The following is a 17,575-nucleotide window of genomic DNA, read 5'->3' on the forward strand; positions in this document are numbered from 1 at the left end:
CTGGTACATACCCTCAGCCTCGAGGGTGAACTACTCCCTTCTCGTCATGGATAGCGCCGGGATGATGAAGATGGCCACCGGTGATGGATCCCCCCCTCCGGCAGGGTGTCGGGAAGGGCTCCTGAGAGGTTTTTGGTGGCTAAAGAGGCTTGTTGTGGCGGAACTCCCGATATATCTTGATATTCGATGGTTTTAGGGTATGAGGGAATATATAGGCGAAAGAAGTCAGTCGGGGGGTGCTCGAGGGGTCCAGGAGACAGGGGGCGCGCCCAGTAGGGGGGGGCCCTCCTATCTCGTGGCCTCCTTGAAGATCTTCTGACTTGATCTCCAAGTCTCCAAGATGATAATCTTCCAAAAAATTGCTGAAGGTTTCATTCCGTTTGGACTCCGTTTGATATTCCTTTTCTTCGAAATACTGAAACAGGCAATAAAACAGCAATATGGGCTGGGCCTCCGGTTAATAGGTTAGTCCCAAAAGTAATATAAAAGTGTATAATAAAGCCCATAATCGTTCAAAACAGATAATATAATAGCATGGAACAATCAAAAATTATAGATACGTTGGAGACGTATCAGTGGCCGCCCGAGGGGCCCACGAGATAGGGGGTGCGCCCTATAGGGGGGCGCCCTACCCTCTCGTGGCCGCCTCGGCTGCTTCTTGACTTGCACTCCAAGTCCTCTGGATCACGTTCGTTCCAAAAATCACGCTTCTGAAGGTTTCATTCCGTTTGGACTCCGTTTGATATTCCTTTTCTTCGAAATACTGAAATAGGCAAAAAAACAGCAATACGGGCTGGGCCTCTGGTTAGTAGGTTAGTCCCAAAAATGATAATAATGTGTAAAATAAAGCCCATAAACATCCAAAAGGGGTAATTTAATAGCATGGAACAATCAAAAATTATAGATACGTTGGAGACGTATCATCAACTCCCCTGTCGAGTCATAGTTACAACCGGCATGTTGAGTCGCCCGCGATCTCCAGTAGTGAGCGACGCCGCAACCTGCCCCAGGCTAACCCGCCCCTAAACCCACGGGCAGATGTTCAAACAGTTGTAGATGAGGCAAGAGCCTGTCGAGGAGTGGAGGTGGCGAACCAGGGGGCTTATCAACAGCCGCCAATGATTTCTTCAGCTTTGGTAGGTGCCGGGTCAAGTACCTGAACCATTGGGGTCCCGTGTTTGGTGCCGGCTCTACGAAACAAGCGTTTGCCCAAGGATTTTAAGGGCCCTTGCAGGTGCCTAATTACATGCCGGACCTCCCTCCGGAGGCTTGGGTTGAAAGTTACGAGTTGGCCATGGAGATGTTAGACGTCAGTGATGCAGTTTGTGGCAAGTATTTCACCATGATCTTGGAAGGTCTGGCTCGCACATGGCTGAGCATGCCTCCTAACTCCATCAATACTTGGGGCAGAGTTGAAGGATAGCTTTATCAAGAATTTCCAAGGTACTTGTGAACATCCCCTGATAATTGTTGATTTGGAGCACTATGTGCAACGTGAGGGCGAGTCAGCTCATCATTGGGCTCTCCGGGTTGCGACCATCATCCATTCTTCGGACAGTATTGGGGCGGCTGAGGTTGTGCTGCTTTTGGAACAGAACTGTCAATTTGACCCCCTCAAGAAGAAGCTAGGGCGACTTAAGCGTAAGTGTACATATATGGGCAAGCTTATGGATGTGCTTACCAGGTATGGAGACTCTGATACTACTAAAGATCCAAGTTCTGATGATGATAAATCTAGTAAGAACAAGAGAAACGGCGGTGGCAAGGTCCAGCAGAAACATGCCCCAGCTCAGCATGGCAATCAGAATAATCAAGGCATTGGAGGGAAGCGTAAATATTCGGATGACGGGTCAAATTTCGTGGCTAACACCAATACCGGGTCAAAGAATCAACGTCGTAATAAAAATGGCAAGTCATCGCAGAGTCTGGAGGAAATGCTTAATGGTCCTTGTCCAAAGCACAGTTTTCCTAATAAGTCGTCTTCTCATGTTTGGAAAGATAGTTATATCATGAGGGAGTTTAAAAACCAGACGTTTCACCAGCATAACGGAGGGCCGCCCGGCGGGTCAAGTCCCAGGTCTCAAGGCTCCGACTTCAGTGGTGGCGGCTCAGGTGCTGGATATCTGGTCAAGGTAACCATGGTAGTCATAATCATCTGTTTGGTCAGGGTAGCCAGCATCAAAACAATCAGTCAGGATATCAGAGTAATCCGAAACAGCTTAATGGTGGTCAATACCACGTCTTCACTACGAACACGTGTAAGCATAATCAGAAGGTTCATAAGAGAGCAGTCAACACAATTGAACCGGCAGTGCCTCAGTACTTATGATGGTCAAAACACGTAATCACGTGGAGCCGGGCAGATCACCCGCCCCAGGTTGATGATCCAGGTCATCTAGCATTTGTGGTGGCCCCTCAAGTGGGCGGTTATAAATTCACAAAGGTGCTTATCGATGGTGGCAGCAGCATCAACATATTGTACTATGATACTTTTTGTCGGATGAGTTTGACAGATAAGGATCTTAAGTCGTCCTCTACGGTGTTCCCATGGAGTGGTGCCTAGCAAGTTGGCTTACCTAGTCGGAAAGATTTCCCTGCAAGTAGCTTTTGGTGATGAGTATAACTCCAGAGTGGAGACGTTGTGGTTTGAGGTGGTTAAAATTAAAAGTCCTTATCATGCTTTGTTTGGACGACCGGCTTACGCCAAATTCATGTCTCGCCCTTGTTATGTATATCTGCAACTTAAGATGCCAGGGCCAGAGGTGACAATCACAGTTCATGGGAATCGCAAACTCGCCTTGGAGTGTGAGGAAGGAGACACGGCTTATGCAGAGTCGGCTTGTGCCATGATGATAATGTTGACCCGGCTGATGTGACTCCTCTGAAAAAGCCCACCGCTGAGAAAGACCCTTTGCTCAAATTTAAGTCGGCAAAGGACACACAACAAGTTGACTTTGTCCCTGGTGATTCTTTTCAGCAGTTCACCATTGGGACATGGATGGATCCTAAATAGGAAAGCGCACTCATCGAGTTCATTCGTGAGAATCGAGACATCTTTGCACGGAAACCTTCTGACATGCTAGGTGTATCGAAAGAATTCGCTGAGCACTGCCTTAATGTAGATCCTAAGATGAAGCATGTTCGATAGTTCCTCCGCCGTTTTAATGAGAAGAAGCAAAGGTTATTGTAGAAGAAGTAGCCCGGCTCCTAACTGCCAGGTTCATCATTGAAGTTTTTCACCCTCAGTGGTTGGCTAATCCTGTGCTAGTACTTAAGAAGAATGGCACTTGGCGTATGTGTGTGGATTACATAGATCTTAACAAGGCTTGTCCAACTGATCATCTTGCTCTCCCTCGTATTGACCAGATTGTGGATGCCACGGCGGGTTGTGAAAGTTGTGCTTTCTGGACGCTTATCCTGGTTATCATCAGATCAAGATGGCAGATCTGTTATGTGTCATTGTGTCTATGCCTTTTGGGCTCAAGAGTGCCCAGGCGACTAATCAACGATGTGTTCAAAATTGCTTTCACAAGCAAATTGGTCGGAACGTTCATGCTTAAGTGGATGACATCATGGTTAAGTCCAAAAATAGAGAAACTTTGCTTGATGACCTGAAGGAGACCTTTGATAATCTCAGGGTGTACAAGATGATGCTTAACCTGGCCAAGTGTGTTTTGGCCTGCCAGCTGGCAAATTGTTAGGTTTTCTGGTTTCAAAACGGGGCATTGAGGCTAACCCGGATAAGATTGAGGCTATAACCTCTCTTTCTAAGCCAGCGTGTATCAATGATGTTCAGCGCCTGGTGGGTCGCATTGCAGCCCTAAGTCGGTTCATAGGTCGCCTCGAAGAGAAAGCCATTCCCCTGTATCAGATGATGAAGAAAATTGATCACTTCGTCCGGAGCGATGCGGCCAATGAAGCGTTTGAGGCACTTAAAAAGTAGTTGGCTGAGCCACCTATCTTGGTTGCTCCCATCGACAAAGAGCCTTTACTCCTGTACGTGGCGGCTAATAATAAAGCTGTCAGTGTTGCAGTTGTCGTGGAGCGTAAGGAGGCAGGTAAAGAGTATCCCGTCCAGCGGCCGGCTTATTATGTCAGTGAAGTTCTTACAGAGTCCAAACAGCGATACCTGCATTGGCAGAAGCTGGTGTTTGGGGTGTTCATGGTCATCTGTAAATTTAAACATTATTTCCTTGGACATCCAATTACAGTAGCCAGTTCTGCCCCACTTGTTGATATAATTCAGAATAGAGAGGCTACAGGATGGGTTGCTAAGTGGGCAATTGAACTTGGGCCACATCATTTGAAGTATGTACCAAGAACAGCCGCCAAGTCTCAAGCTTTGGTGGATTTTATAAATGATTGGACAGAGCTGCAGACACCTGAGGAGAAGCCTGACAACACATATTGGACTATACACTTTGATGGATCTAGGCAGTTGGAAGGCTCGGGGGCTTAATATTTTGCAGCAAGCACTGATCCGTCTGTTCGGGTGTATTAACCTCGTTTATGACAAGTGGGGCCCAGCTTTGGTGATGTGGCGTAACTGTTGGTCCCAGACGGCTTTAGACATGGTGTGATATGAATTTACCAAATAGTCATGGGTATTTTTGCAGAAGCACCCTTAGTGCAACCAGGCCCTTGCCATGCCAATCTTGACTGTACTGTGCCGCCGGCCATCCCACGCTCATGTGCTGCCTCCCACGCCGGTGCCCCGGCAGCATTGGAGCTCACCAACGAGGGTTGTTGCTTGGCTGCGCCCGTGCTGCGCGCCGCCGGGCCGGCGCTACTGCTTGCGCCGTCATGTCGCTGCATGCTCCGGTTCCCTCCGCCACCAGTCTTCTTGCGCTGATGCGTGCCACCGCCGCTGCTTGCGCTCGTGTCGCACGCGGACGCATGCTTCTTGTTCCCATGCTGTGCCCCGCCACTGCTGCTTGCTCCAATGCCACCGTCGCTGGAGATGGCGGCGAGCTTGTCCGATTTGCGGCCGACGAGCATGAGGCTGAGGACGGAGGTGGCGAGCTGGAGGGTATGGCGCGGCCGTTGCCGTCCATGGCACCGCTGACAATGGCCTAGGGCCGTAGCGGCGGCGACAAGGAGGCCGACGGCCGCGATGGCGAGCGACCACGACGAGGAGACCGACGGCGAGGCGCAGGGCGGCGCGGGCGGCAATGAGGAGGCCGACGGCCGCGAAGGCCAGCGCCCACAGTGAGGAGACCGATGCCGTGGCGCAGGGTGGTGGCAATCTGGATTTATCGTTGGGAGGGACGTTTTCTTTTTTGAAAAAAGACCAGCCTAACATTGTCTACCGCAAAACGTTATGCCACATCATCAAATGTGGGACCATATGTCATAATCACGGTTAAAATGGCCTAAGCGATCGATCAATGTATTTTGCCAAAAATTAGGCCAAGAATCAGTGTTTTTTGCAACAATTTTGTAGAAGTCTTTTCTGTAAACCTAAGCTGTAATGTAGTGGTTTTCTGCAATTCACTAGCTAAGGTGAGCATCAACTAGTCATACCGGTGTAAGAACATATCAATAAAAGGCCATCTTTTTTTCTAAAGATGGATGTTAATAGCTTTCTTGACACCGATGCACTGCCTCTTGATATCTTCCTTATTTTATTTTATTTTTTGCTTCTTGACATCGATGCACTGCTTCTACCACCAACTTGCTTTCGTTTCTCACTTTAAGGAACGACTAGCAAAGGCTCTACGTGTTGTTGAAAGAAAATAATGAAAGAAGCAGGATATCAAGGCATTAGTACGTTGTAGGAAATGTAGAAAACCCATTTGCAATTGCATGGCCGTGAATGAAAAGAAGGCAAGGCAACTCGGCATATGCGGCGTAGCTGACCCGCCGCCCCGCTGCATGGCATGGCCACGTGAGAAGAGAGGGGTCGGGAATCTGCAGCGTGCGAGAGCCCGTCGCCTCCGCCGCACCTTCTGCTCCCTGCCTTCCCGCCACCCAAACGGGTCCCCGTTCCTCTTCCTTACAGTTGGATCCGCACTGCGCACACAATCCTTCCTTCACTCCTTCATTCCGGAGCTCCACTGAGTGTGCAAACCCGATTGCGTGAGACCCGCGATGGAGCTGGCGGGCGAGTTCTTCACGCTCGCTCCGGGAACAGAGGAGACACAGCTACGGCAAGGATCTGCAGCTCAATCAGCTAGCTAACTCAAGCATTTAATGCGGATGTACTTTGTATAATCCTCCCCACGCCCAGTGTTTTGTTGTAGCGGCCCCCCATGTGCCCGCCGTGGCCCGGGCCTGTGCGCCCCAGCATGTATATATAGCCGGCGCATGGCGCGAAGGCAGCACACAGCAAGCCGCTGATCGCACAGAGCAGAGCTCGATCGAAGTGCAACACTCTGCTAGATTACATCACATATAGCTGCTACAACTCACTGCAGCTAGTAGTACTAACTAGTAGCTAGGTAGCTACGTGATCGTGATCATGGCGTTAGTGCGGGAGCTGATGGTGTCGTACGACGGCGGGTTCGACGCCGAAGCATCGGCGTTCGACGCGCTCGGCTACAGCGGCCACGACGCGCTGCTCGGAGGCGTCGACGCGGCGGCGCTCTTCGGGGGCTACGCCTACGTCCACGACGAACCAGCCGGCGCCACCAGCGCCTACGTGCTGGACAGCGCAAGCTGGGCGAGAGCGGGGCCTTCCGTGCTCTCGTTCGACCACGCCGCGCGGGGCCACGCGGCCCAGGCGGTCGCGGAGGAGGAGCCCGACTGCGACGCGTGGATGGACGACATGGACGTAGATCAGGGCCATCAGCACGCGGCGCCGGCGTCGACCATAGGGTTCGACCCGGCCACGGGCTGCTTCAGCCTGACACAGAGCTCCGTCGGCGCGCGGCGGCCGTTCGGGCTCCTGTTCCCGAGCACGTCCAACGGCTCGCCGGATGCCGCGGCGCTGGCGCGCGGTTCCTCGAAGCGATCGTACGCGGCGCGCGTGCAGGACCAGGACGCGGAGCCGCGGGCCACCAAGAAGCGGTGCGGTGCGAGCAGGAAGACGAGCAAGGCGAAGCCGGCGGCGCCCACCATCACCTCGCCCAAGGGGGACCCGCAAAGCCTCACCGCAAAGGTAAATTCGGTACCGAATCTTTGTACTGCTCGAATTCATTATCATTGCGTTTCCTTGGGGATTTCGGAGGATCTGAACGTACCGTTCTGTTGCAGAACCGGCGGGAGAAGATCAGTGAACGGCTCCGGACACTGCAGGAGCTGGTGCCCAACGGCACCAAGGTCGACATGGTCACCATGCTAGAGAAGGCATTCAGCTACGTCAAGTTCCTGCAGCTGCAAGTCAAGGTGCTGGCAACGGACGAGTTCTGGCCGGCGCAAGGGGGAACGGCGCCGGAGATCTCCCAGGTGAAGGAGGTGCTGGACGCCATCTTATCGTCGCAGAGGGGGCAACTGAACTGAACAGCTTAGCTAGCCTCCGTGGCAAACGTATAAGGATATGGTAGAGATTAATCAGTAACGAACCACCTCGTTCGAAGATAAATAAGGAGGCGTATGCAAACGTAGGTCCTCTGGTTTACTCTCGCCACTATGTACCCTATTACAGGGGACCTAGGTTGCGTTATATGTACGTACTTGATCTGGTGCAGTGATTTAGAGGGAGAGAGGTTTAACATTTTGTTAATCCTAAGTTTTTTTGTTTGTAAAATTTAGGTTCATTATATTCTTTCTATAGTTAAATAAATAGAACCCCAATAGCGAGCGAACATTCACTGTGGGGCTTGGCAATTGCGAACGTTTTCCATGACAAATTCTTCAAAAGCACATGGCAATTTGAAGCCCAACGTCGAAACTGGATTTGAATTTACATGACATGATAGACTAATGTTTGTACCAAACTAGCAATGTGATGAACTTTTTTCAGAAAAATGCATGCCTTTATAAAAGGATGTTTTCTGTTAGGGAATACCATGAGTACGCTAATTACTCGTGCAGGATATGACTACACAGAAAAAGCCTAAGCAAATACTATTTCTCTTTGCGGGGAGGGAGGGGGGTTGCAAATATTGTTGTCTCACCCGCACACTTCTTCAAGCCTTATGCTACTACTTGTATTTGTATGAGCCATGAGGTAAGATAATGGCAACTCTAACCGAACCTTCGAAAGATATCCCTTCAAATTGCTCGTCAAATCTTATGTCCTCAAATATGAGTTAAAAATGTGTAGAGCTAACCGAACACTCCAATTTAATTTCTCAAATCCAAATTGAACACAACCATGTCATTCAAAATTCAAATTTGAAACTAGATTAAGAAAACATAATGCATAATTTTACATACTAGTTCATAACAGAACATCATATTTCATAATACTAAAAAACATTAAGCACAAAACTAAAGCTAACCAAAGCTAAATTTAAGCTAAAACAATCACAAATCGCAGGCGGAGAGCTGCGCCTCAACGGCATAGTGCTCCTCCTCCTTCTACTGGTGGAAGGACAACACGTTGCTGCTCCCATGCACTGCCCCCTAACATGGGGCTCCTCATCCTTCCCCCCTCCCCTTCCACTGACGACAATGATTTGGCGGCAGCATGGGGTTTCTCCTCCTCCACCTCCTCCGTCTTGCCGTTTACTTCTGGCACGACGACCGATCGAAGATGTTAGTAGAAGTAAGCAAAGTGATGTGTGGAGAGCAGCCTCGCCGTGTGGAATAGGGCGGCAACGACGGTGAATTGAGCGGCGACATTTGGACAATGGTGGTGGCGAATCGGGCGGCAACGGTGATTTCGGGCCCAATCCTGACGACTTTTGGGGAAAAAGGGCGACGACTGCAAATATCAAGGGTTTAAATGAGGCGCCAGCGGAAATTTATAGCCGTGGGAGGTCAATCGGGTGACGCGCCGACTGGTATGCCATTTTTTTCCAACAAGAAGAGCTAGCATCGGATTTTAGGAGAATGAATGTTTCCTGCTGAAATTTGAGAAGGAAAGGAATCTTTTGAGGCTTATCTCCTAACAAAATGCCAATATGAGGAATTAAGGATTATTGAGGGTTCGGTTAGATATGACCTAATAACAAGAACCGCACACCATGTGTACTATTATTCCACACTTTCTGCGGCATGCACACAAGGTAGGAGTAATAGTATATCGCCGCTTAGTTGAAAAAAAAACAGTATACCATTGTTTTCCATTTACCTTTTTCTAGGAATGGCCGTTACTTTCACTTTTCAGTCCACATATTAACACTGCGTGCACTTGTTTATTACTTGCTCCCTCTTGCGCATAACATTAGTGTCAGTTGTCCCCTTGTATCAAGCTTGGGGCAGCGTTTGTACTCACCTAGAATTTGTTAGACACATGGATCATCAATGCTCCTTCTTAGTTGCACGTAAGTGGAACTAATATAGTGCTTAGTTGCTGACAGTTCTATGTTATGATTAGCTTAGGAAGTAAGCATTAATCCCAGTAATCAGGTAGCATTTCTTGCTGCTGCCCAAGTCTCAGAAAATGGTTTATTTGCATGGCGATCGGAGGCATAGCCAATAGTCTACGAACAATTGCTTTGTTTTTCCAAAAAGGATTTTGCCCCTGATAGGGTTGGACGAGGCACTTGCTACTACTAGTGGCCACAATGAGGTTTGATGCTTTCCAACTAGAGTTTGGCCACAATGGGGCAGGAAAAGGCAGTCGTAGTTATCAAAGAGTGATCCAGAACTATTGAGCAGAACTTGATCTCAAACTTGTGGTTGGATAAGAGTCTTTTTCATTTTTGCCACACTTCGCCATGATAGAACCAAGACATCCTCTTCTATTTTTTTTCTGTTCTGTAAGACTGTTTGGCCATCTAACACAAACTAAAGGCACGGCAGGCTAGAATAACTTACTTGGTTATTGTTTGGTTCACCATTGGCGGAGCTATATATCAGACGAGGATCACCGTGAGTGTGTGAGCTAGGAGAGGTGGAAAGAAGAGGGCTGCCCGAGAGAGATACATCCCCGAATATACAAAACATTACTCATGCATGCTTGCCCTAGCTAACTTTTGTTCGGTGATTTGGTCGGGGTTACTGAATTTACCATTTACACTTAGGTCATGAAGTCTATGTTGTTGAACAAAAAAAATTATTTCATAGATTACTGTATTGCTTCAAGATGGTGCAACTACATGAGATTAATTCCATGCTTTTGAACATACCATTTATAGGTTACACATCATGGCCGCTTTATTAGCACGTACAAGTAATTATCACTATGATATTTAACTATGCATGATGCCAGGTGATGTTGTATTATCTTTTGCTTGCAGTTAGGAGTGCTGATGGAATGATCGCATCGTATATGATTATCCTTAATTATGCCTGGTGGATCATCAGATGGAATCTTTCCGTCTATAAGCTTCTTCCAGCTGATGAAACTAAAGTGACATTTGGCAACAAAATCATTCATTCATTGTGCCCCATGGTAGAGACCAGTATGATGTATTATAGAGATGCCTGATAGGGCTATATCTTATATATATTGTATGATACTATGTGTTTTAGTGTTTTTAATGTGACGTTTTTTGGGCATGCACTTCTGCTTTCCTAGGTTATTGATGATTTCCCCGCAGCCCATTCGAAGAAAAAATGATTTCCCCACGAAAAAACAAGATACCAATGATTAATTTGATTATGTTAACTCTAATACTGCACGATGAAGTCGGTACCTCATCCTCTAGTAGACCAATGCACCAATACAATTACCATTGCAGCCAATGTTGACCTCAAGTATGACTATCACGTGGTAATATATCTATGGTAGCCCTATATTATATATACAAGTACTAGTTCTCCATCGGCCGCTATTTGATTTGCGAACTCTGCTTCGTTACGAGACAAGTTTACAAATTTTGATGCAGACTGGAGGAGAAGATAAGAAGTTGCCCCATCAATCAAAAGGGTAATATAGTCTTTTGCATCCAAATCCATCTATTCAATACATTTAATCTGCGCTAATATGGCGATAGCCCTTTTATGTAACTTTTAAGATTTGTGTAAATTTTTAAGGGGGTTGTACCAAAGCAAAACACGTTGCCTCCTACTTTAATGACCAAGTTGTTAAATCTTAATGCATGTGGTGCAAATTAGTGGCAAATGGTTGTTTATCCCAAATCTCCCAACTCAACCAGGATACTCTTTCCTTACAAAGAAGAAATAATGTAAGATACATTAGAAAACACCCTGCTATGCTCTACGGATGCTTGGCGCAAAATGAAACACATAGTACATTGATCTGTACTGAATCTCCTTCCTTTTTTTTCGAAACAGAGGCAAAAGATTTACTTCATCAGTAAATTAAGCAGATGAGTGCTCAACTTTTCTTAGAGCTCCCACTCCCATAGGCAGTCAGCGCAACAGGTGGCGGTGAATTGCGTGGTCTAGCACGAGGGGGAGAAACAACCATAGAGGTCCGCTTCCCCCGTTCTGCGGCACCGTCATGGAGCTCGACAAGTGAAGATGTCAAATAGACAAACCCCGAGGAAAACATAACCACAAGATCATACATGGGAGGGGAAGAAGTTTTTGTACCAATCACCACCTTCGACTCCATCGACCCGCTGGCAATCACCTTGACATGTCCCCTACCGCTGATCACCTGCTGCATTATCACATAGCCTCCAAAAAAACTAATGGGTGGCATGGTTTGGGCGAGAGATGGGCGGGACTAGCTAGATGAAGGGATGAAGTACGTACATTCACCTGGTGACCGTGAGAAAAAAAGGGCTAATCCATTTGACTGCTCGAGCACACGGAAAAACGCCAGTAGGAAAACCAGAATCTGGCACACGACGGCCGGGACCTACATGCCAAACCATAAACTAAAAGGGGGAAGAACCCAACAAAAGTTTCGCTTAGTGGGGTAATTCGGATGATCTTTTTTTTACTAACTAAAAGATATAGGTAGAACTACAATCCATACTAAACTGGAATTAAAATGACCAAGAGATGACTTGTAGAACGATAGAGAAAACCGTCCTAGCTTAAGTTCCAAGAGATCATCCGAATTATCCGCTGTGGTATCACTAAGGAAATATTGACATCATCCATTATGCATGACCTTAGTTAAGTGCACAACTACGAGAGCGGAGTTCAATTTGTCGGGCACCACAACAATAACATTATTATCATTGACTTCGTACATATTTCAGTGCAATTCATATCCACGATTAACTCTAGGTGCACAACTACGAGGAGAGAACGTGATCTCTATACCCATCATGCAAAAACTAGTAACACTTCCGCTTCAGTACGACCCCCCTAAACACATCGAGGGCTCAGATTATCCCATATCCCTTCATAACAAAGGGCAGGATGGTCTTTTCTTAATATATTTTTAGCAGTTGGTCTTTTTTTAAAGCACGTCTACGTCTCGTATACAAATTGCACAGGTGCTGGGCCGGCCCATTAAGCTACCACGTTCAATATAAGCTCAACCTAAGTTAAGTGCACAACTACGAGAGCGGAGTTCAATTTGTCGGGCACCACAACAATAACATTATTATCATTGACTTCGTACATATTTCAGTGCAATTCATATCCACGATTAACTCTAGGTGCACAACTACGAGGAAAGAACGTGATCTCTATACCCATCATGCAAAAACTAGTAACACTTCCGCTTCAGTACAACCCCCCTAAACACATCGAGGGCTCAGATTATCCCATACCCCTTCATAACAAAGGGCAGGATGATCTTTTCTTAATATTTTTTTAGCAATTGGTCTTTTTTTAAAGCACGTCTACGTCTCGTATACAAATTGCACAGGTGCTGGGCCGGCCCATTAAGCTACCACGTTCAATATAAGCTCAACCTAAAAATAAATACATGGAAAAGAGAGAGGTTATGAGGATTTGAACTCAAGACCTCCCCCTAAACAACACACGCCGATAGCCACTTCAACCAACCACCGCTCGTGTTATCTCCTAGCGAGAAATATATAAGAATACACAGTAGCCTACATATATATGAAATATTTTCTGAAAAAATGTGAAACTTTTATTAAAAAATGCGAACAATTTTAAAATGCCGAATAGTTTTGGAATTGAGAACGAAATTTGAGCAAATGTTTTTGAAAGTGAACAAGATTTCGAAACACAAACAATTTCCAAACATCTTTCAAAACATGAACAATTTTGAAAATTTGTGGTTTTCTTTGGGGAGGGGGGTGGGGGGGTTTGTTTGTCCCATTTTCTTTTTTATTTTTCAATTTTATTTTGGTCTCAATTCTCTTCAAAGAAATCACGAACTGTTTTTAAATCGTGAACCTTTTCTTAAATTCATGAACTTTTCAAATTCGGAAATATTATTTTAATATCATGTACTTTGTTTTCAAATCTGTGAACGTTTTCAGTTTATGAACTTTTGTTGTCCTTTGAGCTAGGTGTGGGCTTAAAAATCGACAAATCAAAGACCGAAACGATACCGAAAACGAAAAAACTAGATTTTTGGTTTTTCGTGTTGGTGTTGAAAAATTTCTACCACAAAGTCAACAGGATGAAAAAAGGTTTATCAATTTTAGAAAAGTAGACAATTTTCTTTCCTATGTACACTCAAACAAATTAAATGTACAACGATAAATCAAGACCACCCAATCACATCCATTTAATTAAATATTATATCTACAATATGTTGATTGCTTTTCCATCTTTGCGGTGCTATTGTCGTCTTAGGACTTTCATATGAATCTCTGATTCTTTTTTCCCTGTTTCTGCTTGGAGTCAGGTCATGCGAGTTCATCCAACCATTCACGTACAAGTACGTGCTGCATTGCAATTTGCAAGTAACCTTGCTTCAGCAGAGGAGATTGGGTGATGGACTTGCTATCAGCCTGGTTATGAACTACTATGTCTATTCCTAAATAGATAGCATATTAGAAAGCATGCACTCTAAATTTGGCTCATGCAATAAAAAGAGTATTCATATTGTTTTCTTGAGTAAAGAATGTATTCAAGAAATGTACGTGAAAGGAATATTGATTTATGAAGAATGATATTTCAAATTATGTATGCCAAGAAATACTCCATCCGTTCCAAAATAGATGACTCAACTTTGTACTAATTTTAGTACGTACAAAGTTAGTAAAAAGTTGGTCATCTATTTTGAAACGGAGGGAGTAGGTGTTGGGGAACGTAGCAGAAATTCAAAATTTTCCTACGTGTCACCAAGATCTATCTATGGAGAAACCAGCAACGAGGAGAAGGCGAGTGCATCTACATACCCTTGTAGATCGCTAAGCGGAAGCGTTCAAGAGAACGGGGTTGAAGGAGTCGTACTCGTCGTGATTCAAATCACCGGAGATCCTAGTGCCGAACGGACGGCACCTCCGCGTTCAACACACGTACAGCCCGGTGACGTCTCCCACGCCTTGATCCAGCAAGGAGGGAGGGAGAGGTTGAGGAAGACTCCATCCAACAGCAGCACAACGGCGTGGTGGTGATGGAGGAGCGTGGTAGTCCTGCAGGGTTTCGCCAAGCACCGCGAGATATGAGGAGAAGGGAGAGAGGTAGGGCTGCACCAAGAGGAGAAGTTCTCATCATGTTGGCAGCCCCAAAACCTCAGGTATATATAGGGGGAAGGGGGGCTGCGCCCCCTTTAGGGTTTCCCACCCCAAGGGGTGCGGCCAGCCCTAGATGGGACTTGGAGGGGGCGGCCAAGAGGGGGAGAGAGGGGGCGCGCCCTAGGGTGGGCCTATAGGCCCATCTGCGCCTAGGGTTTCCCCTCTCCCCTCCTGGTTGCGCCTTGGGCAAGGGTGGGAGGCGCACCAGCCCACTCTGGGGCTGGTCCCTTTCCACTCTAGGCCCATACAAGCCTCTGGGGCCGGTGGCCCCACTTGGTGGACCCCCGGGACCCTCCCGGTGGTCCCGGTACGTTACCGATAAAATCCAAAACTTTTCCGGTGACCAAAACAGGACTTCCCATATATAAATCTTTACCTCTGGACCATTCCGGAACTCCTCGTGACATCCGGGATCTCATCCGGGACTCCGAACAACATTCGGTAACCACATACAAACTTCCTTTATAACCCTAGCGTCATCGAACCTTAAGTGTGTAGACCCTACGGGTTCGGGAGACATGTAGACATGACCGAGACGTTCTCCGGTCAATAACCAACAGCGGGATCTGGATACCCATATTGGCTTCCACATGTTCCGCGATGATCTCATCGGATGAACCACGATGTCAAGGACTCAATCGATCCCGTATACAATTCCCTTTGTCCAGCGGTATTTTACTTGCCCGAGATTCGATCGTCGGTATACCGATACCTTGTTCAATCTCGTTACCGGCAAGTCTCTTTACTCGTTCCGTAACACATCATCCCGTGATCAACCCCTTGGTCACATTGTGCACATTATGATGATGTCCTACCGAGTGGGCCTAGAGATACCTCTCCGTTTACACGGAGTGACAAATCCCAGTCTCGATTCGTGCCAACCCAACAGACACTTTTGGAGATACCTGTAATGCACCTTTATAGCCACCCAGTTACGTTGTGACGTTTGGTACACCCAAAGCATTCCTACGGTATCCGGGAGTTGCACAATCTCATGGTCTAAGGAAAAGATACTTGACATTAGAAAAGCTTTAGCATACGAACTACACGATCTTTGTGCTAGGATTAGGATTGGGTCTTGTCCATCACATCATTCTCCTAATGATGTGATCCCTTTATCAATGACATCCAATGTCCATGGTCAGGAAACCGTAACCATCTATTGATCAACGAGCTAGTCAACTAGAGGCTTACTAGGGACATGGTGTTGTCTATGTATCCACACATGTATCTGAGTTTCCTATCAATACAATTATAGCATGGATAATAAATGATTATCATGAACAAGGAAATATAATAATAACTAATTTATTATTGCCTCTAGGGCATATTTCCAACAGTCTCCCACTTGCACTAGAGTCAATAATCTAGTTCACATCACCATGTGATTAACACTGACAGGTCACATCACCATGTGACCAACATCCAAAGAGTTTACTAGTGTCACTAAACTAGTTCACATCATCATGTGATTAAGACTCAATGAGATCTGGGGTTTGGTCATGTTCTGCTTGTGAGAGAGGTTTTAGTCAACGGGTCTGCAACATTCAGATCCGTATGTACTTCGCAAATCTCTAGGTCATATTGTAAACGCTGCTACCATTCTCCACTTGGAGCTATTCCAAATGGTTGTTCCACTATACGTATCCGGTTTGCTACTCAGAGTCATTCGGATAGGTGTTAAAGCTTGCATCAACGTAACCCTTTACGCCGAACTCTTTATCACCTCCATAATCGAGAAACCTATCCTTATTCCCTTAAGGATAATTTTGACCGCTATCTGGTGATCCACTCCTTGATCACCTTTGTACTCTCTTGCCAGACATGTGGCAAGGCACACATCAGGTGCGGTACTTAGCATAGCATACTATAGAGCCTATGTCTGAAACATAGGGGACGACCTTCGTCCTTTCTCTCTTTTCTGCCGTGGTCGAGCTTTAAGTCTTAACTTTGTACCTTTACTACTCAGGCAAGAACTCCTTCTTTGACTGATCCATCTTGAACACCTTCAAGATCATGTCAAGGTATGTGCTCATTTGAAAGTACTATTGAGCGTTTTTGATCTATCCTCATAGATCTTGATGCTCAATGTTCAAGTAGCTTAATCCAGGTTTTCTATTAAAAAACATCTTTCAAATAACCCTATATGCTTTCCAGAAATTCTACATCATTTCTGATCATTAACATGTCAACAACATATGCTTATCAGAAATTCTATAGTGCTCCCACTCACTTCTTTGGAAATACAAGTTTCTCATAAACTTTGTACAAACCCAAAATCTTTGATCATCTCATCAAAGTGTACATTCCAACTCCGAGATGCTTACTCCAGTCCTTAGAAGGATCGCTAGAGCTAGCATACTTTTTAGCATCCTTAGGATCGACAAAACCTTTCTGATTGTATCGCATACAACCTTTCCTTACGACTAGTAAGGAAACTCGTTTTGTCATCCATCTGCCAGATTTCATAAATGCAGCTAATGCTAACGTGCTTCCGACGGACTTTAAGCATCGCTACGGATGAGAAAATCTCATCGTAGTCAACTCCTTGAACTTGTGAAAAACTCTTCACCACAAGTCGAGCTTCATGGACGGTGACATTACCGTCCACGTTCGTCTTCTTCTTAAAGATCCATTTATCTCAACGGCTTGCTGATCATCGGGCAAGTCCACCAAAGTCCATGCTTTGTTCTGATACATGGATCCTATCTCGGATTTCATGGCTTCTAACCATTTGTCGGAATTTGGGCCCACCATCGCTTCTCCATAGCTCGTAGGTTCATTGTTGTCTAGCAACATGATCTTCAAGACAGGATTACTGTACCACTCTGAAGTAGTACGTATCCTTGTCACCCTACGAGGTACGGTAGTGACTTGATCCGAAACTTCATGATCACTATCATAAGCTTCTACTTCAGTTGGTGTAGGTGCCACAGGAACAACTTCCTGTGCCCTACTACACACTAGTTGAAGTGACGGTTCAATAACCTCATCAA

The 17,575-nt window shown here is 46.1% G+C and overlaps 1 protein-coding gene across 1 annotated transcript; it reads left to right on the top strand.

Annotated features, from left to right (window-relative positions):
* The first annotated feature begins 6,345 nt into the window (after positions 1–6,345).
* LOC119326174 (putative transcription factor bHLH086) lies at positions 6,346–7,678 on the top strand. The gene is made up of 2 exons (XM_037599875.1): positions 6,346–7,099; positions 7,195–7,678. The coding sequence occupies exons 1-2, from the start codon at positions 6,461–6,463 to the stop codon at positions 7,438–7,440; spliced, it is 885 nt and encodes a 294-aa protein (XP_037455772.1). The 5' UTR covers positions 6,346–6,460; the 3' UTR covers positions 7,441–7,678.
* The last annotated feature ends 9,897 nt before the right edge of the window (positions 7,679–17,575 follow it).

Source organism: Triticum dicoccoides, chromosome 6B (genome assembly GCF_002162155.2).
Source record: "Triticum dicoccoides isolate Atlit2015 ecotype Zavitan chromosome 6B, WEW_v2.0, whole genome shotgun sequence".
Classification (NCBI taxonomy): domain Eukaryota; kingdom Viridiplantae; phylum Streptophyta; class Magnoliopsida; order Poales; family Poaceae; genus Triticum; species Triticum dicoccoides.

Coding starts and splice junctions, on each gene's coding strand:
- LOC119326174 (XM_037599875.1), top strand. CDS start 6,461: ATGGCGTTAGTGCGGGAGCTGATGGTGTCGTACGACGGCGGGTTCGAC. Junction 7,100..7,194: donor CGCAAAGCCTCACCGCAAAG/GTAAATTCGGTA, acceptor GTTCTGTTGCAG/AACCGGCGGGAGAAGATCAG.